General features: G+C 40.2%; 1 protein-coding gene across 8 annotated transcripts in view; it reads right to left on the bottom strand.

Annotated features, from left to right (window-relative positions):
• Positions 1-355: 355 nt before the first annotated feature.
• LOC144013513 (R3H domain-containing protein 1-like) overlaps positions 356-26,242 on the bottom strand; it is a 44,719-nt gene continuing 18,832 nt past the window's right edge. For 4 of the 8 annotated variants that reach the window (XM_077512485.1, XM_077512484.1, XM_077512488.1 and 1 more), the window contains 22 exons: positions 23,150-23,273; positions 22,545-22,623; positions 22,356-22,415; positions 21,904-22,044; positions 21,661-21,769; positions 21,387-21,482; positions 21,062-21,087; positions 20,403-20,456; positions 19,612-19,814; positions 17,255-17,521; positions 16,344-16,498; positions 14,524-14,640; positions 13,044-13,394; positions 12,840-12,969; positions 10,561-10,715; positions 10,052-10,170; positions 8,043-8,131; positions 5,717-5,898; positions 4,261-4,408; positions 2,178-2,260; positions 1,984-2,068; positions 356-1,259 (listed from right to left, as the gene is read on the bottom strand). In XM_077512485.1, coding sequence (XP_077368611.1) covers positions 1,021-1,259; positions 1,984-2,068; positions 2,178-2,260; positions 4,261-4,408; positions 5,717-5,898; positions 8,043-8,131; positions 10,052-10,170; positions 10,561-10,715; positions 12,840-12,969; positions 13,044-13,394; positions 14,524-14,640; positions 16,344-16,498; positions 17,255-17,521; positions 19,612-19,814; positions 20,403-20,456; positions 21,062-21,087; positions 21,387-21,482; positions 21,661-21,769; positions 21,904-22,044; positions 22,356-22,415; positions 22,545-22,623; positions 23,150-23,273 — 3,012 coding nt within the window. In that variant the 3' untranslated portion in view covers positions 356-1,020. Of the gene's footprint in view, positions 1,260-1,983; positions 2,069-2,177; positions 2,261-4,260; positions 4,409-5,716; positions 5,899-8,042; positions 8,132-10,051; positions 10,171-10,560; positions 10,716-12,839; positions 12,970-13,043; positions 13,395-14,523; positions 14,641-16,343; positions 16,499-17,254; positions 17,522-19,611; positions 19,815-20,402; positions 20,457-21,061; positions 21,088-21,386; positions 21,483-21,660; positions 21,770-21,903; positions 22,045-22,355; positions 22,416-22,544; positions 22,624-23,149; positions 23,274-26,242 lie in introns of those variants that run through there. The other 4 variants (XM_077512487.1, XM_077512489.1, XM_077512490.1 and 1 more) reach the window with 4 other exon arrangements.

The following is a 26,242-nucleotide window of genomic DNA, read 5'->3' as shown; positions in this document are numbered from 1 at the left end:
GATGTATGCAAAAATATTTGCTCTTTGGAGCATCTAAGCATTATCTTTATGGGTAGCAATTACTTGACGTATTGTTTATACGAAACCTTTTTGTGCACACCATCATTACCTTGTGTAGTCATTCTTTAGTGTAGTTAGAGGTTCTGTACATTCATCAACTATGAATCGTCAACAGAAGTGCAGTTCATAAAATTAGAAAAAAAAAAAACTTTCAACTTTTGTAGTGAAAACGTTTATTCGTTTAAACAACCAAAAAACACACAATAGTCACTCCGTGAATCACACAGAAGAATCTCTCGTACCCCCCCCCCCCAAAAAAAAAACAAAACAAAAAAACCAAACAAAACTAACAAACCAAAATGCTTGCAGTTTCGCTTTTTTTGTGTGCATAATTTGAACTTTATTAAAACAATCAAAGTGGCCCGGTCGAGTGCAACAAAGGATATCAATAAAAATAAAAAATAAATCTAGGTTACAGCCATTCAACACCAATCAGATCTTGTTTATCACTTCAGTGCAAATGTGAACAAACTTGAAGTAGAACATACACCAAGTGTTGATTGTTCGGGCTAAACATTGTGCCACTCACGAGTGTTAAATCTTATTTTTCACAAGTTGCTGAATTTGGCTTGACATTATACTGTAATATTAACAAACCTGCTCATTTAAAAAAAAAAAAAAAAGCACAGCTAACTTTCAAATTGGTTGATGAATCCTAAATCCTTCTGAAAATTTGCAATTGTGAACAGCAGAAATCCTTACGATTGACTTGATGCACAAGAAAAGGTCTTAAATTGAGATGAAGTCAGAATATGCTTTACAAACAACAGTGCTCAATCTCTAACCTGCACAGACCTGATCGCTGCATTGAAAACAAACAATAAAACAAGGAACGCGAGAAAACATTCACTCTTCAAACAATGATACTGATTTGGATTTGGCCAGTCTGGAACGTGAGGTGCTGAAAGAGTTCAAACTGAGGCAGCAGAGGCTGGAGGTTCCATCACAACAACTAAGCAGCTATGAGCTGGTTTGGTCTGGGTGAGTGAGTTCTGGCTTTAAAACGGGCCTGTGGTAACGCTTCGTGTCAGGGGGCGCCATGGCGCACGTAGAGAAGAGCGAGGCCAAGTTCAGGCTGCGAGCGTCTCTGCTGTAGCACCGCCAGGGCTGACGCTGCGTCAATTCACCCCTTTTGCAGACTTGCGCCAGGAGATTTTCAGCGTCAGTCTCGCCGGTTCCCTCTTGAGGGCTGCTCACTGCTGACAAACACACAACAGAATCAGCAACACCGACTGGAGGAAAAGAAAACAACTGTCATGGATGGAGAGAAGCGGCAGACATGCACCAGGGGAGGCTTCAAAAAACTGCCGCTGTCAGCTTCAAATGCGCGCAGAATGAGCAATCGCAATACTTGATTACGTATTCAAAAAGTGCACAAATGACAGGCATAACAACAACAATAACAAAAAAAAAAAAGCATCTGCACCGCTCCCTGCATTAATGTGCAGCCCACCAGGCCGCAAGCAGGCAACCTCCTTGATTGCACTAGCGAGATTTTTGACAAGCACACCTGCAAAGTGTACAAAATGCATTGGGGAGTGGGGGAAAAAAAAATAAAAAAATGACACGCTATTTGAAATGATCAGCACAAATTCATTCAGTGCAAATCCATAGGGGCTGCAGGTTCTACTGCCAGGTGTGAATTCTGCCCTGGTTGTCATTCTGCACGTACCTTTTCAACAAGTATATAGGCAGCTGATTTGGATACAAGGAAAAACAAAAACAGGGGCTTTCACATCTTGCTCTTCATTGACTAAAGGTACAGAAAGTGTCATTTTCTGTTTTGAGTATCATGTCCTTGATAATTAAAAAAAAAAAAAGAAAAAAAAAAAGTTCTCCCCGAAGAATGTCAACCATCTGTGAGAGCGCCAAAATAATTGCGGTGTCAAATCAACTGAAGCCTCCCTCGGGTTTTCATATTACCTGCTTCACCTACACTGTGATCTGAAGGGAAAGATTTCCTGCTGGCCTTCCTTCCATGACCACTACGCCAAACTCCCATTGGACCCTGACGAAAAAGGGCTTCATGTGAACGGGTACTTCTCAAATACATGAAAATAACTGTCGGGCTACCAGTGCAGCTCAGACAGGCAAAAAAAAAAAAAAAAATCATTTACCTGATGTTTGGTCATCATGTGTGCAGTGTGGATGAGCGGCTTGTACTGCAGAGGCTGGCCCAGGAGAGAGTAGTGGGCTTCACCTGCACGTGCCAACAACAATTCCACATGACATCAGCTTTTTCAACATTTTTCATTTAGGCCCTCTTCATTAGGTCACATCAGTTGCCTGTGTCCAATATAGGGCTGCTCGATTATGAAGAAAATATTAATCACGATTATTCTGGTAATAATTGAAATCACAACTGAGCCGATTTTTTTTTTTTTTTTTGTACAAAACAATAAAATGTTTAAACTTAGAAATTATTATGACAAACAATTTTTGGGGGGGAAACTATAATTATGCAAGTTCCTTTTGGAAAAAACAATTTATTAAATTATTATTATTATTTTTTTTTAAAGTTGCAAAGGTATACATTTAAACAACACAATTAGCATTAATAATTTTTTTGGGTGATTATGCTGATTTTGTAATGGTGCAGTGTAATAATTGAAATTGAATTTTGATTAATTGCACAGCCCTACTCCAATACACAACATTCATTTGAAAACCATGTTGATGACAGTCAATAGACTATACATTTGACCTCACCTGCATGAACGAAAACAAATGTTACAAAATATAATTATGTCTTTGCACGATAATTGGTCCTTTACACCATAGCATTTATTTACCGTTTGATAAATGCAGGAAGAGCTTGATTTGCACAAATGTATTTTAGAGTAATAATATTAAACATTTGTTATGTTTTTGTAGAAATATTTATTGCAAAATAATGTGTAGTGGGGGCCCAGCGGTGCTGGTGGCTGGTCAGTCTGGGTTCACGAGTACATTATCTCCTAGTGCCCTCAAAGCAAAGTCCACAAAGCATCTTGAGAAGTAGCGGTCACTCAAAAATCTAATTTATTTTCCTGATACAAAAAAAGATTATCTTTCCAGGATATGAGACAAACTCATAAGTTATGGCGTGAAAACTACTTTAATATAAAGTAGAGGGAAACCTTTGTTTAGATTTTTTTGGGGGAAATACACTTTGCTTTATTATTATACTTCATTTGTTCAATATAGATTACAGAAGATAAATATTTAGATGTGGATCTGGTACCTTGTAATTATGCAAGCAAATTGACGTAAATTAACGGGTATGTTTGAAAACGATTTTTCATTTGACTGATGCGTGAACTTAATAGTCCGCTGTATTATAAAAATCCTTGTGGAGCGATTCCAGAGCGGGGAATGAGTGAATGTTTCCAAATACTTCCTCTCTGTGGGGAGTTTGCACAGTCGAACCAGTGCAGGACATTATCGTTGTGTGTGGATCCATACGGAAATATCAATACCTCTGATAGTAGATCTTAATGCTCTAAAATTGATTACCACATCAAAATATCAATACTTTTGATACTTCATTCATTCAAGTGGTGATGTACAGTATACTGTATAATGAACAGGAACACAAAAGAAAGCAACTATTGCGATAGCGTTTCAATGACCTACGTTTTCCTCTGCTTGCGTATGCTGCCCAATAAGTCAAGCATTCAGTCTCAGTCGGTCTCAAAATGGCATTTTGGCAGAGTGCACTTAAAGTGCAAGTCAAGTTCAAAATTTTCTTTGCAAAATATGTTCCTTTTCCCATTCATCTATACAAGGTATTCCGGTTAATAATGCATTTGTGGAATAAAACCTTGAACAGTCAAAGCTATATTGATGAATGGATGAATGGAGGCCCAACTCTTTTCATGGCTTCTTGGCATGACAACTTGACAAGATTAGTAGACGTAGAGGATAAAGAATATACTGTATGCCTTTGTGTAGTATTTATTATATTAGTATTATGTTGTCTACATATTGTTGCACCAGATATCTGTTGCTAAAAGGGTGACAGCTATGTGGTTATGTGTAATTATTTAATGTTTGACAGAATCCTCCCGCATTAAAGAGCTTGAAGCCTCTTTTCTTTCACTCTCAGTGACCACAGACTCCAGAAGGATAAAAACAAAACAAAAAACAAAAGTCCTAATAGGCTTTCAAAAATATTGAATATTGTTGCGCCTTTTCCAGGCTCGTTTGGCACTTGCTGACCTGTTCCACTGTGGCAGAAAGCTGTAGGGAGCTGCACTTGGTGCTGGTGGCGCATGACGGGGATGGACGAGATGCCTGTTGGGAGGCCCTTGATGCTGGGCGACGGTCCCGACGAGGGTGTGAGCGCCGGGGACGAGGGCAGGCTGCTCTACACGCAACACACCGGCGGCGCAGTCAACAACAAAACGGGGAAAAACACAAACACTTTCATTCGAAAATGTACAATTGCTCGAGTCTCTTTTGCAAAGCGATTCTCAAACGCGTCAAAGGGTAGCATCAGACAAGTTAGGTCAAATCATTCTGGTATGGGGGAGATGCTGGATTTTCGGGACACTGAAATGGAATAGCCTAGTGAAAAACATTTTTCATGGGGCAAAATAAGCAACCTTCATGTAATCTTAGTTAATTAATTGTAATTATGTCTTGATAATTTTCAAATATTGAATGGCGATGCACATTTTAGTTAGCATCTGACTGGTCAAATTCATATAAAAAGCATAAAATTCCATATATAACTTATTGCGTGCTTTTGCGATATGCATATTGCAAGGGCCAATATCGCGATTTCGATATTTTTTCGATATATTGTGCAGCCCTACTAGTGAATATAAAATTCATTTTATGAACTTACATTTTTCTGAAATATTTCCATATATCGTATTTTCAGCACTATAAGGCGCACCTAAAAGCCTTCAATTTTTTGAAAAGCTGACCATGCACCTTATAATCCAGTGCGCCTTATATATGGATCAATACTGAGCCGCAACAGGTCTCGCTGTCAAGACGCTATCGGTGACCCTGCACGATCGCCAGATGATACCGCCATCTTGGATCTCTAGCTAATACTAATACTTTACCTCAGAGAAAATAATAAAACAGCTGTTTATTCATTTTGAGAGTGAATGGAGTTGTCAGAAAGCTGGTTTGTGATCTATTAATAAAGTTTGACTGACCCATCTGTTTTGTTGAAATTATTCCCTTTAGCGCAGCACCATCTAATGGATGCATAACGTAACCCCAGCCTCTACTTTACCGACTTTATATGGAAAAAAGTTGTAAAATAGGTCATTCATTGAAGGTGCGCCTTATAATGAGGTGAGCCTTATAGTGCGGAAAACACTGTACTTTAAAAATGCATTTTAAAATCTCATATTCCACCTGGAGTGCCTTCACGTACCCCCATTTGAGAAGCACTAGATTAGGTCACTGAAGTCCCAAATCCAAAACTCACTGGCCACCATTGGTGGCACTAAAAGATGCTTTCCAATTGTCAAAAAACAAACACTTAACCTGTGTAGTTCACAAACAGAATGTAAAGTCTGGTTCATTGAGCCAAAATTAATTTAGCACCTTATGAGAACCAAATTGTATTTTTTTTTTTTTTTTTTTTTTAGTTCTTTCACAAAGATGTGCTTTCTCTTTTCTTGCTGCTGTTGCACCCACGCAGCGTTTGTACCTGCATGTTGTCAGGTGGCGGCGGGTGATCAGTCGGTCGGCGGGCGCGCTGGTGCTCGGGCCCCAGGTGTTTGTGGCTGCCTTGCTTCTGTTGGCAGGGGGAGGACGCCTGTGGCTGCTGGCAGGGGGGAGCTGCCATTTGCAGCATCACCATACCGCTGCCGGGGGCCGGGGGCAACAACCCTGCACGCGATTAAAAGGAAAAAAAACAAAAAAAAAAAAAAACAGGCGGTCGGTACAACTTTGTGTTTGGAGAAAGAAAGAAAAAAAAAAAAAAAAAAAAAAGCAAATCAGCTCAAGCAATCGTGATACGATTTCATTCTGTGTGGCTGGTAAGCAGATTTTCAGCACAATGTTTACCAATTTTTATTAACACAGCCCATCACACAACCTCATTAATGCATTCAGACTGAGTGTATTTGTTTGTGCAAATGTGCGTTTGCTCAAAAGCTCTTTTCCAGCAGTTTGGTTCACCTACACACCCCATCCGTGAAAACAGCACTATTAGCCGCTCGGCAATTAGATTTTAAGTGCCTCGATTATAAAGGCACATCCATAGGGGCTATAATTGAGTCGTTCTCTTCCTGCTAAATCTTCTGTGATGATCCGGAAGATCCAATTACCTAATTAGTTTGTGCTGCGTGAATGTGACTGATGGGACTGGAGGAGGGCGGGGGGGGTGCAATTAAAACAAGGGGATGCTCCGACATCAAAAGCGCGACACACTTCCATTCAATACTTCCAAATTTCTGTTTACACACGGTTAACAACGGGTGAAAATCCCATTTCAAATGCCAATGTTGATATTCTTTTTAATTAATCAACTAATAACTATAAAAAGGACAGCGAAGATTACAGACTTAAGATCCAGATTATTCCCATCCCTGAGCGAGCCAATTAAAAGTGTTTACCGGAGATGCTTGAGGTGAGGCTGCCACGTGACCTTCAACTGACCTCATTACTGATGGACTGAAATGATGGCCCCCACCATCGCGCCCCTCAACATTCACACATGAATAATAAAGGGCATATGAAAGGAGAGCGACGCACCTGAGCCTCCGTGTACCACACGCAAACACCTTTATATTAAACCTACTTGTCTGACCCGCGTGTGCGCATCTTTAATGAACACATTAAATGGGTGTTCTTGTTTGTCAAGTTGTATTTTATTACAAATGATATTATGGTATGCGATAAACAGAGGTGTTGATTTTATGTGGGTGTTATCAACGGAACAGAGTCAGATTTATTTTGCTTCCTTTCCTTCTTTCCACAGCGTTGTCATAAACTCAAACACCAGCGCTTCCTCATTTTTCATATACTGCATAATATGCATCATTTCAACAGAATCTCGTCTGGCACACATACATTATACAAACCCATCTTAGATGATTTCATTATATGCGTCTAAATTATAGCTATGAAGAAAAACATTCAGCAGTTATTCACACATTGGAGAAAAGTGATCACGGTGAGGGGGAGCCTCCACAGGGGCAGATATAAACAGTAAATCAGATGTACTTATATCGATGAGACTTTTCTTACTTTATTGTACATCAATGCCAGTAAAAGTAATATTCATAATACAATGTTCCCTTGTTTATCGCGGGTGTTACGTTCCAAAAACTACATGCGATATCCGCATTAATTTAAAAAAATAAATAAATAAAAATCCCGGTAATTATATATATATATATATATATATATATATATATATATATATGTTTTTATATACGTTTCTTTGCTTTGGTATGATTTTTACTTTATTATAAATTCTTTTTTATTCATCATATATGTTCTTTTTTCATTTACATTCATCTTTTCCATTAAAACCATGTGTTTTTTTTTGTTTTTATTTACTTATACAGCACAGTATATTTTTTTCATTTATTATGTTTTTTTTAATTTTGGTATGACTTAGTTTATTATGAATGCTTTTTCATTTATCACTTATGTTTTTGTTTCCATTTACAGTTAAAACTATGATTTTTTTTTTTTAAATTTACTTATTATACAGCACAGTATATATTTTCTATCTCCGGAATGCAATGTCGTGGAACGACGGGAGCGACACCGTTGGAACGGTCTCGTCGAGACAAATCCACGGATGGCCGTCTCCCCGGTCGGACGTAGGGTTCGAGAGGTACGGCCGCGCAAACACCAAAAAAAATAAACAGGAAGAAGAAGAAGAAAAAAAAAAGCAAGCTGTAAAAAAACAAAAAAAAAATTCTCAAAACAGCGAGGCTGCGAAAGATGAACCCGAGGGAACACTGCATACACACAATTCAAACGCACTACAGGGATCAAAACAGACTTCGTCAGCTGACCTGCGTTCTGTTGGGCAACACAGGAAGATGAGTTCTGAGGGAAATTAAGTTGCTCCATCATTGGGGAGGGCAGGAAACTCACAGTGGAACTGTGAAGGAAGGAAAGTGTTCACATCATCATCATCATCATCATCATCATCATCATCATTTAAACTCAACTGAAATCTATGTTGACATGTTGGACTTGTGATGAAGGGTGATGTATTTATTTAAAATATGCCTTCATCAATTCTAAAATGTTGAGGTGATCTCATCGCAAGTAAGAGTTCAGAGGAAAAGTAGTAAATGTGTTGAGGCAACCTGGCACCCATAAGGAGGAGTTGTGCGAGCTCAACACTACAGCTGGCGTTTTAAATTTGAAAGTGAACGTAAATCTCTTTGCAAAGCAGGCGCTCGGCTCTGTAAGCAGCCTGCCTGTGGGGACTCGTGTACAGCTGGCGAAACACAGACTGCAGGTGGACAGGCGGCCCTTGTGGGAGAAGCCGCCGAGCGCTTCCGATGCTGGCGCATAAATCATTCCGGCGCAGACTGCCCTGCTAAAAACAGCCTCATTTCACACCTGAAACAATGACAATGTGACCTATCCAGGAATGTGTGTGCGCTTCTTTGCCTGGGTCCCTCGCCGTCTTTGGTTTTGCCACAGATACTGTACAACCGCATGCGATGGTCCCAGGCGTGCTACAATCGGCAATTTCCAGACTGATTGGATCCGCGGAGGCAGAAACTAATTACGTGGTTTGCTTTCTGCGAACTCGTTCTATCAATCTGTTATAACGAGAGCCTGGCGCACCGCACGACTCCACGAGAGCGCAGCCAAGGGGGGAAATGGCCAAAAAGCAATTGAAAGGGGTCTCTCAGTCGGCAATCATCAGTAGCACAAAGACGCGGCACACTTAAAAGTATTGAGGTAATGACATCTTGAAGACCTGTGCTCAGGGCGCTTTGGGGATCGTCTCATTAGGCATGGTACATCAAAAAAAAAAAAGAAGCCCCGTCACATGTGAGGGGCAGAGTTACTTGCAAATAGTTTGACAGCAGAAAAAAAAAATATCTGCTTGTTTTGAAATAATTAACATAAATCAAAGCGTACAATTTGACCAAGTGAATTTGCCTTCAAAGGATGAATCAGAAAATATATTAATGTTCGGTAATTTACCATTTTGGGCTGAAATAATTATATTTTGTCAATACTGTCCGTGGGCAATGTAGGCACATCAAGCAGCAAGTAACAAAGGATGAGGAAAGGGTCAACATAGAATTCTGTCAATTATGGCATGCATGTGACAATTTGGCAGTTTAAAATACTACAAAGAAATCAAAATATCAAGTGCTAAAACACCGAAATTAAAAATTGAAATAGCATGACAGGTGCAAATTGGCATGAGGAAAATTGCATTTGAGATGAGAAAATTCAAATTAGCCTGAGGGTGGTACATTACTGGTACAAATGGCATTTGTGTTTGATACCATGATATTACAGTAATAAATCAATAACAACATATAGCACATATACTTCTAAACAAAAAATAGTCTGTGATGATTCTACATTAAATCCAAGATTGTACTGGAGTAAATATCACAACCTTCTCTGCAAATTGTAGAAGTAGGAAAATTGAATTAATTAGTTAAAAATAAATAATCTCTTGACAGCACCATTTTCTATGTCCCCAGATTTGCATACTGTACATTAGGGCCATTGCCTAGAGAATAGGAGCGTCACAAAAATTAATTCGGCAATATATTGCAATATTACAGCGTGCAAATCAATTTCATACAAAACGTAGTGTACATGTACAAGTTTACTGATTAGTATTTTCTAAATTTGAGTTAAAAAAAAAAAAACGACTTTGAGATTTGTATCGGGATTAATTGGTACTGAATTGAATCATGACCTATAAATCGTGATAGAGATTGATTCGCCAAGTACTAGACTAGTCACACCCCTATTAGACAAGAAAGTGTGCATGTTTGTGCATGTGTTGTTATCAGTGTTTAGGTACTAGTACTACCTCATAGTAGTGTGCTGGTTTGGAACAGGGAGAAGGCCGTAGCATGGCTGGACGCCAGCGACTTGTCCTGGTGGGCACGACGATACTAACATCGGCCCTGTATGCTGTGGCACGGAAACCTGCCATGGAACAACAAAGTAGGTTAGCAAAACAACAAAGACTCACTCAACATTGTTTTGTGTAGATTCTTAATGTTGAGAACAAATCTCTTTTGTCATATTTCCTGAAAACACGACTTAGATCTTTTTAGTTCTTTTTGTGGTTTTACCGGTAAATCCAGTAGCTTCATTTTAGAAACTTTTTTTTTTTTTTTTTTGCGCAAACAAAAGTATTTTGTGAACTACAGTGAATGGCCGTAAAATTAAATTGGCAGAGAGTCTAAATAATATTAGACTAAAAACTCTTCACAATATCAATTAACTGAACAATGGTATCTTTGTATAGCACTTGGATTGTATGTCATTCTTTCATTGGTCATACAACGCTGTGGCTGCAGTGTGAATGCATACCTGGTAAGACTGCATTGGGGAGTACTGGACCATCATGCCTTGCATTTGGCTGCTAATATTGCTTTGCTGGACACCGGTAAGAGCAAAGTTGAGCGTTGGCTGCATGCCCACTATAGTCTGGTAGGATGTTGGGCTTGACATCACAGGCTGGTGCACTGACAAACAACAAAAGGCAAAGCACTTAGGCCACACTACAAGTGGCGAGGAATCAAATTGGGGATTGAAATGCTTGGCCACAAAGACTGAGCCGCGGTTAATAGGGTCTTTTCAGGATAAACAATCACCGGCACGAAACCTGCGGTGCATCAGTGGGGGGAAAACAGATGGAGACTTGCGCTGCGCAGTGAGTTGAGCTGTTACAGCAAAGCAAGGTGGAGGCACTTGGGCTAAATGAGAAAGTCAATATATCTGATTTAGCCTGCAGTGGCCTGAAACAGCAACATGAGTGACCAAATCAAGGTTGAGAGAGGGAGAAAAAACCCCCCATCAATTTCTTATTAGTGCCAAAACCACCCAGGCAGGCCATATTCCCGAGTGGCATGAAATGGTGGCACTGGCTCCTGGCCAGAGGGGGACAATGTCAAGGTGACAATGCGAGACATTTGAAAATGTAGTCCCCGGTGACGCACGTGAGGTGCTGCGAGCGACAAAAGAGAGGACATCCTTTTGTGAAGGTGTCTGCCGTTTGCCTCCTGGGAGAAAAGTACAATGAAACAATGAAAGCACCTCATGAGGAGCAAGGAGGTGGCTATTTTTATCCACCCTCGTCTCCCACTTTCCCATACAAACCGAGCATGAAATGACCGCAATTTTAAACATGCCAGATTTATTCCATTTCAGCAGGCAGCGGATGATTGCGATTCCGCAGATGCAGATAATGGCCGACTGTCTCCGCACTGTTTTTGAGGGATGCCAGTTTGCAGCGGAGGGATTAATTTCATACATTCATCCGAGTTTAAGATTGATTTCACCTTCCTATTGACCACTATTATTGTACCATCAGCGGCTTGGCCTGCAGGTGATGACTGAGGGGCTGAAAAAGAGACCGGTTCACTGTGAGATTCATAGAGGCCTCTCAGACAGCGTCCCGGCCCCGCATCCCGCCTCTCATCAGTATTCCTCTTAGATCGAATCAAAAAGTGGATATTAAATAAATTCTAGGATAATCAAGGGATTTTATTCTGACCTATATTCTGTACCTGCACTACTTGAGCTTAGCACCTACATTTATGCCATTCCTTTACATAATTAGAAAGTAGGGCTGCTCGATTATGAAGAAAATATTAATCATGATTAATTGCAATCACAATTAGGACAACCATTTGTTTTTGGTACAAAACAAGAAAATGTTTAAACCTAACAAATATTCAGACAAATAAACGTCTTTGAAACACTAATTCTGAAAGTTCCATTTTGACAAAACAAAATTTATTAAATTTGTCATTTTGATATAAAAAAAAAGGTGCAATTATATAGATTTAAACAACTCAAACTTAGTATTAACAATCTTATTTGTGTTTACGATTATGCCATTTTTTTTTTTATTGTGAAGTGTAATAATCCATCCATCCATTTTCTTGACCGCTTATTCCTCACAAGGGTCGCGGGGGCTGCTGGCGCCTATCTCAGCTGGCTCTGGGCAGTAGGCGGGGGACACCCTGGACTGGTTGCCAACCAATCGCAGGAAGTGTAATAATTTAAATTGTAATTAAATTTCAATTACAGTAATTGCACAGCGCTAAGACATAAGGTATTTTTTACGTAGAAATAATTTATGCCATTTGCTGTTGTATGGCATCTGAATTTGTCCAATTGCTGATCCCAAGTAGGGAAACGCTGCAGGAGTTCCATTTAAAACGTGTCATCTGTGTGCGTGTGTTTGAGGTGGCGGCAGCGAGGAGGTGACAGAGCAGAAGCTCCTACAGGAAGAGTGTTAACAAATACGCAAAGTACGGGAAGATGCCACAATTACATGTCCCTTTCCAAAATGAACTGTGGCCTGTGGGTGATCTTGCTTCCTTTTGAAGAACAACTAAGCAGCTGCTCAAAAGAGTTTTCAATGAAATCTCTCTGCACTTAACATGAAGCCATAAATTCAAGGTAACCGCTGTTGCTTCACATCAGAACCTCCAGACCTGATTCATTTAAAAAGATGTGTTCAAATATATCAAAACACTGAATAAATGAATAACATTTTGTTATATCACAGCAAGCTCAACAAGAATGTCAAGGGCAACAAACTTGTTTTTTTGAATCCACACACAGTGTGAGAGTTGTACCTTGCTGCTGTGGCACGGTTTGGCTGTGAGGGCCGTTATGCGGCAAATGGCTTCCAGGCGGACGATAGTGCTGCTGCTGCTGACTGGAGCAGTGAGGATGGTGGGTTGACGAACAGTAGCATGCGGATATCTGCAAGAAGCACAAAATGCAAAGATTAAATGAAAAGAACTAGTAAAATCTCATTTCATTGAACGATGAGGCACCTGTTGGACTGGCTGATGAATGTAGGTGTGTTGCTGGAGCACACTGGTGTGTTGCTGGTTCAAGGTGGACCCAGCGAAAGCCACATGACCGGTCATGCTGCTGGGATAGGCGGGGTGAGGTCCTGGCGTTGCAAGCGGTACAGGCTGGCCTTGGAGCATCCCGGGGTGTCCCCCTGGGGGTCCCGCAACCACGTAGTTAGAAACCTGCTGGGGCGATCCATGCAACACGACCGGGGAGGGATGGTGGTACACTGCCGCATAATGGCGGGCGTCTGCGGCCGGCGCTCCGTTGCTGCCGGGGGACTGCTGCGCCAGAGTCATGTGATTGAATTGGGTGTTGAGCGTTTCAGGCTGGGGGAAAAAAAAAGGTTTAAATCAAATGATGTGCACATCCACAGTAATAATTAGTAGGGATGTAACGATAATGGCTATATCGTGATATAGTGATATTAAAACTGCCACAATATCGTTGTTGTGTCATAATATTAAAAGCAGTACATCTTTTAAAAAAAAAAAAAAAAAAAAAAAAAAAGTCAGGTTGATTTCCATTTGTGCAGTTCTAGCCCCCTCAGGGGGCTAGTTTTTTTTTGTACAGTTTAATTTTCACAAGGCATGTTTTGGCCCTTAAAATCCACGCTAATGGTCAGATGAAATATGACGAAATATGACATATCACGTAATATGCTTGTGAAGCGAGTCAATGCGCATATATTGTTATTAGAGATTATAGGTTCTTTATATGCACTTCCGTTACATACAAAACCACAATATTGTGTTTCTTTAAACTTTTTTTTTTTTTTTTTTTTTGTATCGCCAACCTCCCCACAATATGATAATTAGCAAATCGTGACCTTCATATCGTAATGTTTGGATATCGTTACATCCCTAATAATCAGGTGGTTTTACTGACAAGAGGTCATTAAATGCAGCATAAACACAATGATGGGGGACCTTGGATAAAAGCATTTTTTTACTTTACTCATTCATTCTGCTTTAGCAATTAAGACTTGAATTTACAAGCTAAGCACTAAATCCGAAAGGTAAAAACAGTTTTAGGTGGATAGTTTAAATATGACCCCCTGCCTGAGGAAACGAGGAGCCAAAAGTGAATTTATCCCTTCGTATCAATACCACATCACAACTTAGGTCTTTTCGTACATGTTGTTGTAAAAGTTGTGTTTTTTAAGTCATGGATTATTCAGCACTAACATCTGGTGATGAATTAAATATTAATGGCGCTTTCGACAGACATAATTAGTTGCAGAAGCCACAGAGTTAACTAAAACCAGGTCACAAATAAGGCCATCAGTTCTTCACGGACTTACTTTTGACCTACATCGGTTTTCAACAAATGTTCAAGGTGACATACTAAATTTAACAGGTTGTACAGCCAAACTGCTACTTAAAAAAAAAAAAGTATTGATTGATTGATTTGTAATCAACAAAGAAAGAATAATGAATTTTAAAATTAGGTGCTTACCACAGTGTACTGCTGGTTAGCACAGACTGGCGAGAACTGGGCAGGAAGAGGAAGATGGTAAGAGGCTGTTGGGTTATGAACCGGCTCTGAGGGCAGCTGGAATGGATGACACATCGGCTGAGGAGACAAAGAAAGAAGAAAATGGTTGAGCTCACGTGGAAGGAAGTCTGGCTTTGATGTCTTCTGAACACTTGCTAAGTATGCCTGACCACCACCCCACAACATGCTGTTCACTGCTATAAAATGACAAATGCTATTTACAATGACCATAGTGACAGATTGAGAATAGAAATGGACTTTTCATCATGTGAAACAGTCACTGCATGTCAAAATAGCACAAATAAAGAATTAAAGGACACTTTATACCTCAATTGAAGCCTCAGTGAATTTAAGATGTTTTGAGGGATTGGTCAAGTCTCATGAAAATGAGCCTAAACTGTTGCTGCCTGTTCTAGAATACCTACAATTTTCAAAATTCAGAAGGGCTCGCTTCCAGACGTATTTTGAAAAATAGGCAGATCACAAAAAGATTTGCTTATTTAATTTCACACTTGAAGGGTGGACAGGCGCTCCAGAGAAAACAGGTACTAAATGAGGGACCAGGCTAAAGCTGCATTCAGACTGCAGGCATATCTGATTCCTCCTTAAATCCAATTGTTAGGGCTGACTGTCCACACTTGTCCAAATCCAATCTGATGCTGTTCCTTCCGACTCGACCACATCATTGACAGGTTGCTGTAGCGACGTCAAACGGATGTCAATGTCAATGGCTACGACTGGGCAATAATTTGCAGTTTCTGGTTGCGCATGCAAAGAACTGATGGGATAGCTGGACTGGCCTCATTGTTTGACTAAGTAATGAAAACTGTCTCTGTATTTCCGGTTGCGCATGCGAGGAGCCGACGGCACAGCAGAGCCATCCAGGCGTTTGTCTACCGCAGCATGCGAGAAACCAGTTTAACCGATGAGATACTGACAGTGGTGTCGCATTTTTTTTGCATGCGTAGAGTCATGGACAGTCAGATCCGATCTGTACGTTTGAAGCTGTCCAAAACGGATATGAAACTCCCTCCTCAATGTGGTTCCAATCCACCCTGCAAAAATCTGATTTCATGTGCTTTGTGACTACAAAAGAGCCATGCCGTTTCAATCTGGATGGGCTAAAAATTGGATTTTGGCTGGCAGTCTAAACAAGGTCAAAAGGATGCCTCAAATGACCTCCTATGATGAATAAAATTATTGCCCCTCATTTTTCCTCACACTCTGACACAGGTCACCAAGGTCATTTTCTTTCCATCAGCAGAGTTTTAGAGGGCACATGGGAGATCACCCAACCAGTCTGCATGAGTGTGGTGGAATTGGAGATGCCGTTACAGAGTCCCTCAGGATTCTTTAGGGGATCTTCTGGGATCATGGGGTAGTGGACCCCCCAAAACAGGCTATTCGGTGCCTGTGTGATCTGTGTCAGAGTTTGGTTTGCATTGTCGGGAGAAAGGTGGCGGTTTTGTTGAACTCACTACTGGGTCTCTGGTAGATGACGTGATTCCATTGATCATATCAAGCCGCAATATTCAACTTTGGCAGTTCGTGGAAGAGTGTAAAGGAGTTGTGATGAGAATTAGCTGCGGCAAAACTACGATGGAGACACTTAGCGGGTCCGGATGAGATCCTGCCCCAAGAGGGGGTATTCAACTATCTTGGGCCTGAGTAAGCAGCTGACACGCTCTGTGAGAAAGTCATCTTTACACGAAGAGGACAGCACCCAATGATGCATTGGGGGGAAAAAAACAAAACAAAACCGTTTATATATTTTGGCTGACCTGTGAGTGGAGGGGATTGATGTGCTGTTGCCGGCTTGCAGCAGAGGTCGGCTGCTGTAGCACCTTCCCTTGATGTGGTCCCCTGCCGGCAGGGGCTATGACGCTGGCCGGACTGTAAGCTACAGCACTGCTATTAGAATGAATGAAAGGTTTTCCTGTCGGAAGAAATTCAAAAGCAAGAACCCACATGAGCCTGTATCATGCAAAGTAAACACACACAATGAAAAGACAATTGTGCCAATAACAATTGAAAACCACACACACACACCATAAAGTACCAACAAGTAGAGGGGTGGACAAAATGTTCGAAAATTTGGATCAGCTAGCACTTTTTATATCAACTACGGCTGCAGAAATGAATCAATAAGTATCCGCTGCTTTAATACTTTTTTTTTTTTTTTTTAAATACAAAATAGGAACAATATACAAACAGGAAAAATTGTTCATGAAAGAAAACCCACAGTGGTCGCGGAAATTAACAGATGGAATCAGACACTGCTTCTGAATTGTGATGCAAGGGGAAAAGAAAAAAAAAATCTCATGAACAAGCCTCTACAAAAGTGATGTTTACTCCTAGAAAATAATGGAAACTATTTGACCGCAAGCACAAAAGGACTTTCAGCTGTCAGCGATTTTACAGCACTTGACTGAAGACCCACAGAATATTGTTTTGTATCTTTTTTTTTTTTAACTTTACATCAAATCTACCAAATGAAAAAATACTTTTTTTTTAACCTTTTTTTTCTGTTCTCTAGTAATAAGCAGTATAATAAGTTTTAAGAAATTCAGCCGCTTTACCCAAAATCCGTGCCACCCTGTAGAACCGAAAGTTAAACAGAATCTAGCAGCGCCATATCAATGCAAACGTCAATTTAACCACAACATATTCCACATTAAATGAACATAGATACCTGTATGTGGATTCACCAGAATGCTGCCAGGTGGAATCCCCGAGGCCTCCAGTGACATCGCATAATAATTTGTTGCATCAGAAGGCAGTGGCTGTGACAGAACACTCTTGCTCATGTCAGCGAGAGCTGAGCCTTTGGTGTCTGCAGCTGGATGGATTAAAGGCGTGCCAACGATTTTTGGCCGTAAAGAGACTGACATGGGGAATGGACGGTGGGGACGGGACAGCGAACTAGATGAAGAGCCAATGCTACTGCATGATTCTGACCCTGAAATGACCAAACAAAGCATAAAACACAATCTTAAAAGATTCTTTTCTATCTTCTTTATCCTCCAAGCAGCAGCAAGCATGAGAATTAATTATCGATGGGGGTGATAAGACTAGATGGTGATAATTAAGCAGCGGAGCTAATTCACAACCTAATAACATCGCAGAGGTTGCATGGACTCTTGAGGAAAGCATTGAAGAAGGAATTGGTAGCTCTGCACCATCTGTGGTTGATTTGTCCCTGTGTAATTACAAAATGCTGAGCAAAATAGAAAAGAGGTAGTTTCAGGGCGGCCGTTGGTATTCTGAGAGGTGGAACCGGCACTTGCTTGTCTTGCTGATTTTTGCATTACAATTTTGCATCTTCCAACAGGGGAAACAACAATCACATAACAAAAGCATTGGAAACTATTTCCTCCGTTTTGAGTGTGAACAGCTAACATTTGGGTTTGACATTAAGCAATATACATTATGTATTTACCGTACATCTGTATGTGACTCACAACTGAAAAGATAGTAGAAGTGTCAAATTAATTGACAAGTAATCAATTATCAAATTAATCCACAAAGATTTTGATATATATAATCAATCGCTTAGAGACTAACTTAATTGTTAAGTTAAACTTAAAGTTCAATTTAAGTTAAACTTAATTTAACTTAATTGTTTAAATCCTCCTGATTGCAGCCTCTCATACGTAAATATTCTCATTTCTGCTGTGCTCTATGAAAGCAGACTGACACCTTTTGTTTTTAATCACAATTAAAACAAATGTGTAAACATCTGCTTAATTTGGAAAAACAATGATCAACATTTTTCCATTTTATATTGTGAGCAAACAACTTAAGATCCATTAGAGAATCAGAATTTTGCAGTTGTGTTTTCTTTTCAGTATGCTCTTTAGCAGATAAAATGCATTCTCTATCATGTTTAGATCTCTATATTGACTTGGACAGTCCTGAATCATCCACGTCTTGATGCTGATAAACACCTTTGTTGTTTTGGCAGTGCGTTTTGGGCTCTTATCTTGCTACATGTTAAAGGCTCTCCTAATCAGTTCTATTGTGGCTGGCATGATGATGTTCGTCAGTGGAGATTAGTACACCCATCCAAGAATAAACCATGCTTTATTGCCCATCTTTTCTCAGCTTCACAATTGTTTTTCACATAGACAGTTCTATGATTTTAACCTGGTTGTGTCACAAACTAGGGATGTCCCGATCCGATTTCGGGCTCGATCACGTGGTTGATGACTCGATCCGCATCGGACGTTGCATCCCGATCAGGACTAAATTTACTTGTTTATTTTTTATTTTTTTCCACATTTTTTAAAATAAATCCGGAGTTAAGGCAGTGCCAGAGTGACACTTGATTTTTCCACAGGGTGCGTGCGGCATGGTGTCACTCTACTACAGTAACACTATTAATGCCGTCGAGCGGCGACGCTAAACAAGGAAATGCGCCGAGGTATTTGGAAGTAGAGATATTAAGTTATCATCTTTAATGTGGAAAACAGAGGCAGTGCGACTTGAACCGATGTGCAATGTGTTGCTTCCCCGCCGCACAATTGTACAACAAAATAGACCAAGCCATGTTCCAGTACTTCTGATTACACAAAATAATGGGTGTATTCAAACAAAAATGGCGTTACCAAATCAAGTGTTCCACTCACTGTTCCAACACTTTTGAAGTGGAGTGCAAGCGTCCTTTCAACTATGTGAAGATATTACAAGGGAAGGATATTATTTACGAGGTAAGAAATAGTTTCCTTGACTTAAAATACTCCAAGGAAAAGGTTCATAAATTTCTCTTTATAGAATTTCACCTTCATCTTTCATGAGTACCAATACCTATTTTCAGGTGGAGACTGACTGCATGTGTACTGTTGCATGGGACAGTTATTTGAGGGCAGAAACGAGGCAGGGCAAATTAGATGACTGCTTGACTTTTAACTCTAGTTTTGTCTTCAAGTCATCTGTTATGAATTACTTTTCTTTCAGAGGCTGAAGTCATTTGTTTGGTTGTTGTTTGAACAATACTGGCTTGCGTATCTTAACTCTTGCATGTTTTGGAAAGCCTCCCGGTGCTCTTACTGCTGGCAGTGCTGTCCCCTCGCGCTAGGCCGGGTGAGATGCCGCTGAAGCTGCTGGCCTTGGTGATGGCGGGTCGCGGGACGAGACGGTTGGAGCTGTCCGAGCTGTCAGTACTGCTCCATGGCCGGGGCTCGCCATTTCGTGGCAGCGTCTCTGTCTCGGAGCTGCTCTGCCAGCTGGCGCTTGAAGGTCCAGCCCGTGACCTGGTCAGGGTTCAAGTCATTCTTTCAGTCAGCATCAAGAATCCTGTGCTCCCATTTCATCATGAAGGCTTTCGAATCTTCGAGGCTGCTAAAGAATAATATTTGTATCTAGATTTTACCACTATGTTCAAAGGAGATGGACAACCCATTTAAATACAAGTCCTTGTTTATTTTGTTCTTACTTCTTTGTGCTATGGGTTTATTCCATTGCAATTGTACCCTGACATTTTTTGGTCTAATTTGAAACTAAATTGAATCCAAAACTCTAAATACCTTTAAATTTCCTGGATTAAATGTCCCTCATTACTAATATTAATGAATTACTTAGCTTCATGAATTATATGAAAGGCTAAATGTCATGGTTTTATCATCTGATTGGCTGTGACTTGGTCCAGGCAGGCTGCTTTACACCAGGATGAGCAATCTAGTACTAAAAACCCTATTAAAGAGAAGCCTTCCGAGCAGCGATAACAAATCCTTAGATCAACACTCCTGCACCTCAGGAAGGTGACTGCAGGATTTTTCCCTCGCTTGCAATTTGTCTCTGAAAAGCTCAGAGCAATTTGTTGGGGTTGGTTCAGACCTCACCTGAAAATTTGCCGGCGGTGCTGGGTACGTGTACATGCATCTTCATCCTGAGCACTGAGAGGAAGGAGGAGGGTGGGAGCTATTAGTAGCAAACCACTGACAAATGATTGGCACCAATTTCCAAAAAAGAAATGGACGCCATCCATGATATAGATAAATTGCATTTACATATTAAAAGGGAAGTCAACCCAAAACTTGTCTTTACAATAGTATGTTCAAAGCTGCTCCACTAATCTAAAACACAGTATTCTGAGTAATATTGAGTTTGCGGAATATGAATAAAGCAATAAAACCCACCTGTTTTTGTCTCAGGGGGAGCCATTTTGTTCAAGTGTATAGTGGCAAAATGTATTTTTAAAAGCATTAATTGCACATGTAAAATAATTAAGTTCTCATTCATTCTAGACAAATATTTACTTTTTAATGCTGAAAATTGTTACAACAGTCAAGTATGCCATTAATTCATATTCCAAAAATGCAATATTAATCAGAATACCGTGTTTAGAATAGTGGGGGTGCATCGAGTACAACATATTGTAAACAGAATGTTTGGGTTGACTTCCCCTTTAAAGGATTCACAAATTCTGACAATGTTTCTGGTGAAACTCAATCAAAAACATTGTTCATGATGATAATGTACTGTATGTTTTGCAACTTACCTTTGATCCAGTATGAAGTGATCTTCCTGTGAATGAAAATTAAATTATATGATTTCATTTAAAAATTGTGTAAATTGATTAATAACATTCATGAGCTTGTTATAGTCATAATAAATGTCATAATGACATGTGGTGCCATTGCTTTGCAGGTCTTTCAAAAATACCAAATCAACTCCATTAATCGAAGAATTCAGATCTACAAGTACTTAATCCAGCAGTGTAATTGCAGGGAAAAAATGGTGTTAATTTGCACGAGAATAGATTTATGTGTAGATTTGTGCAGCATGAACCCCTCCCCCATCTCGCCCACACAAGGAGAGCTCACATCATGTGCAAATATCCTTTCTCTGGCTCGCTGGTACTCCTCCTCCCTCTCCTCCATCGATTTGCTTTTCTTGTCTGCTTTCAAACGCATCCGAATCTGGCAAGGACACAGCAGTACACGCACGTACGCACACCCACACACGCACGCACGCACACCCACCCACGCACACAGCTTTTTAGCAGCTATACCAGGGATGCCAGATTGTCCCACTCGTACCGCCATGTCAGAAATGAAAGTGACAGCTTGGAGGTGGCAGCAGGGTGGGGACACCTACCGTGCTGTCGTCGCGATCAAAGCTGGAGTTGTCTCGTTTAAGAATGTAGCGTTTCTGGAAATCGTCTGCCCTGTCATCCTTGATGTGCTCGGAGAATTTCTGATCGGGGCTGTCAGTGGGGAATTTTGAACAGTTAAGGAGGCGAGCTTCATTTCAGGCAGACGCTGACAGCAACGTATGTTAATCAACACGAGGGCAAAAAGGCCCCGCATGTTTGTGACAATCTGCGAAAAAGACGCTCACATTCGTGTGTTGGTGGTTTTGTTGATCACAACTGACTTTCCGGTGAGGTCCACGTTGTGGTCCATACCGAAATAGGCAGCCACACGGTGCAACAACATCCTGTGGTATGACGTCATAGGCGGGAATGTTCTCTTTTGACTTCTAAAAGGAGACAGAGGGGAGCGGGTCATATGTGGGCATGAGCTCGTGTTTGATAGCAATTTAGACGAAACAGAAATAGACTAGAGATGGCCGGTTCAGCGCAGAGCTGAACTCCTTTCAAAATAGTTCTAGCAATTGGCCAGAACACACTAAAAAACACGCTGCGCCTGCTGATGTGGAAAGTGAGCACCTCAAGGATCAGAAAGTGAAAAATCCTTCTGTATTGTACCACTCAAATGCTAACCCTGTACTTACATTGCTGCCAAACACTCAAGAGGGATGAAATTGAATGAAACCAGAACAGAACTTACTCGTTATTGCTGATGAAATCCAAGATGTCTTGCTCTAGCTTCAGTAGCATAATTCGGTCCCTAAAAAAATAATACAAATATTTGAGACTTTGACCTCTGAAAGCAATCTCAGAAATTGTTTTTGCCTGCTACAAATGTGATACTGACTCATCACCAGTGCCACCAAGCTGTCATCAAGTGCGTACTCACCTGGGGTTGCTCTTCAACGTATTCACTAAAAACTGATGTAGATCTATGCCTGTTGAATCAGTGTAGTCTTGACTGGAATCTAATAAAAGAAAAATCAAGTCAAGTGTGACAAAAACTTATTTTGCATAAGCCTAAGATCTTGAACTAAAAAAAAAGAAAACAGGGGAACCAATATCGCTTTCCATATCATTTTCTTTAAATTGAATTTTAATAAAACGACTATCAGCAGGGGTTCAAAAGAGAAAACATTCTCACTCAGCAAACAATAGGGTAGCGGTGACCGAGAAAGCGTCTGGGACTTATAATTGGGGCCTTGCCTCATCAGTGGTATTCCTCCACAAAAGGGTGGCAACTACACTCTTGTGGGAATTTGTATAATTGCTTTACACTTTCAGCCCACCGCAATTAAGTGAATCACATTAATTATCTGCCCATCACAAGATATAATTGAAAATGGAGAAGCACTTTTGGACAAATGGAAGGATACTTTGGCCTATCCACGCATACACACAAACAAGAAAAGCTGAAGGGTGCTAGTTGTGAAATGAAAGTGAGAAATCTACAGCATGCAAACCTCTCATTGACGGCCGTTTCCATTTTCTCACCTCTGCACAGCATTTTTCTCTGCATATTGTCAGCTTTGTTCCCCTTGTCTCCGATGACTTCTTTGTGAGCCTGGTTTTGCGTGGCTCCATCATCCTTTTGTAACATCCGAAGAAGAAATTCATCCTTAAATGGACAAAAACAACAAATGAACTTGCTGCCATTCTACATTAACAGTGTCATGTTTTAATCATTGAATCTTCAAGCCGAGCGCACACAAGCCTGGTAGAGCTTGTCGTTGACATTTTGGGAGGAGGCTCATTATCAAACAGGCATAATAATAATTTTGGAAGGTAAATTAAGCTTTCAATTTTCCTTTAATCTTCGCAGAAGTTCAAGGTTAATTCAAGAGTATCATGCACAAAAGACCAAATGCTGAAGACACTTCAAAAAGCCTCATGGTTTATCACCCAAACCTGTCTCCTTGATGGTAATGATGCGCCTGCATCCATGAATTTCAATGACGATAGCAATTAATCATCCAGATTAGCTTGTTTTTATTAAACCATCTGAATAATACATGAATTCCGTCCCCAAATTAAACAACACAGCACATTTCATTACTTAAAATTCAAGCGCGGGAAGAGTTAGGACTTTTACAGCGAGGGCGGAATTATTGCTAACGCCAAATGCTGCAATCTGACTGCAAGCCTGCGGTGGGTGTTTTTTTTCCCTTTCTTCTTTTTTTGCTTCCTTTGTGAGAATGAATAAAAGGCAGCCTTGGTTAGCCCAAGCAAGGCTCTTCTTCGTCACAGACGCATAGAGTAACAGCAGAAGCTGATTTGCTTTTCAGGCAATGCTACATTCCAACATTCACATAGTTTTTTTTTTTTTTTTTTTTTTTTTAAATGTGAGTGAGAGGTAGGGTGACCAGGGTGCGTGGAAGTATCAAAAAAACAAAACAAAAAAACAAAAAACAAAAAAACAATAATAATAAAAATAATAATTGATCCCTCAGATTGAAGATAATATCGACAATGACAATATTTCCTAGAATACTTCAATTTAAGGTGGTGTAAAAATTTGTAAAATGTAATGAGCTAATGAGAGCTGCCACAGACAAATTGGCCATGGAATTCCAAGAGAGTGATGACGAGTGAAGGCTTGCGCGACAGCATGTTCTTGTGTGTCTCTGTCAAAGTAACAATAGGCTACTAATAAAAAAAATGGCAAGAAGCAGTGCTTTATGCCACCCTCTGTATCACATGGAAACCGCCTGCTTGATGTGCAGCTGTTGTGAATTGCCTCATTTGTTTTCTGACACCCATTTACTTCAAGGAAAAAAAATAATAAAAAAAAATAAGGAAAGCAGTGGGAAAATTATGGCCTTCTGAATGCGTAATGAACATGCTGTCAGTCAAAAACAAAAGTACAGCATGTATTGAAAGGCCCTTGACTATCAGGCATTGATTTGAATTGACAGCAAGGCATACAATCTCAGGGCAGATGTTTTTCAGATTTGGACAGCCTATGGATCTATACAGCCTTTGTTAAAGTTTGACAGCGAGGGACTGACAGTAATGTTTAGTAGCAACAATGGTCAATTTAATCATAATGAGCTAGTGTCATAATGCTCTGATGGGGGGGGGGGGGGGGGACAAAAAAACTTTTCTATGAGGGTGTTACTCATTACAGTGCTTTAAAGTTTAATTAATACACCAATTTAAAACAGATAATATTTGGTTTATTCAGGCATTAAAAGAATCGCACAGTGGCGCTCACACATGCACCAATTCTAATTTGGTTGAGCACCAACTCGTATACAGTACCTCATCTTGTAGGTGACCTCATTTTGTATGTGTGGGAATTTCATCATCAAGACTCCAGATCTGAATTGGCATCAAGCTGTATTAGGTTTGTCTTTGTCTAATCTCGCCACAAACAGTGGAAGCTAATTGAGCAGTTTCACTTTTAACACAATCCCACAAACTGCAACGATACCAGAGCCTAAATTGCTAGAGGTATATTAAGTTTTCCAAGTACGAATTCAACACATACTGTAAGTAAAAAATCTTCATGATCCATGTGAATCTACGACGAGTTGCACAACATGATCGCATATGCCAAGCCAATGTTGTCTCTCTGATTTTGAACCATGTACCGGTATTTGTGTTTCTGCCAAACTGACAATTTTGCTTGTGCATTGCTAGACACATGGACACAATTGTTGGTGACCCTCTGTTAATGAAAAACACAGTGGTCACAGAAATAACATGAATCTGACAAACGCTATAAAGTAATAAAAATTAATCAGTGAAAATCAAACACTGCTTTTGAATTATGGTTAAAAAGAATTATATATATTTGAAAAAAATTAAAAAAGCAATTTATCAAACAAACAGGCCTGGACAAAAACGATGGTGTACTTAATGTTTTGCTGCATAACCTTTTGATGCAATCACTGCAATTTTTGTAACTTTCAATGAGACTTTGGCAACTCTCAGCAGGTATTTTGGCTCACTCATCACAAGCACATTGCTCCACTGGTTTCAGGTTTGACGTGCTTTCTACAGACGGCAACTTTCAGCTCCCTCCACAGATTTTCAATAAAATTTAGAATAGGGCTCATAGATGGCTCCTTCATAATAGCCCAATGTCTTGCTCTTTTTGGGTGTTTTTAGCTGTGTGTTTTGGGTTATTATCCTGTTGCAAGACCCTTGAACTGCGACTGAGACCAAGCTTTCTGACACTGTGCAGCACATTTCTCTCTATAATAACTTGACAGACTTGAGATTTCATTTTAGCCTGTACAGATTCAAGACATCCAGTGCCAGAAGCAGAAAAATAGCCCCAGAAATATAACAGAGCCTCCTCTAAATTTCAGAGTAGGGACAGTGGTTTTCATGGTAAACTTCATCTCTGTAAACAGAGGCTTTGTGGGTTGTCAACATGCAGTTTGGCAAATTCCAGTCTTTTTTATGATTTATCTTCAACAGTGGCATCCTCCTTGGTTGTCTCCCATGACATCTACTTCGACTCAAACAACAGGTGGTGCGATCTGACACTGACCTTGACCTTTGAGGCCACCTTTCATTCCTTTGGAGGTTGATTTGGGCTCTTTGGTTACTATTCATGTTATCTCTCGCTCCAATTTC

The sequence above is a fragment of the Festucalex cinctus genome, chromosome 2 (genome assembly GCF_051991245.1).
Source record: "Festucalex cinctus isolate MCC-2025b chromosome 2, RoL_Fcin_1.0, whole genome shotgun sequence".
NCBI lineage: Eukaryota > Metazoa > Chordata > Actinopteri > Syngnathiformes > Syngnathidae > Festucalex > Festucalex cinctus.
This window is presented reverse-complemented; position numbering and strand designations above follow the sequence as displayed.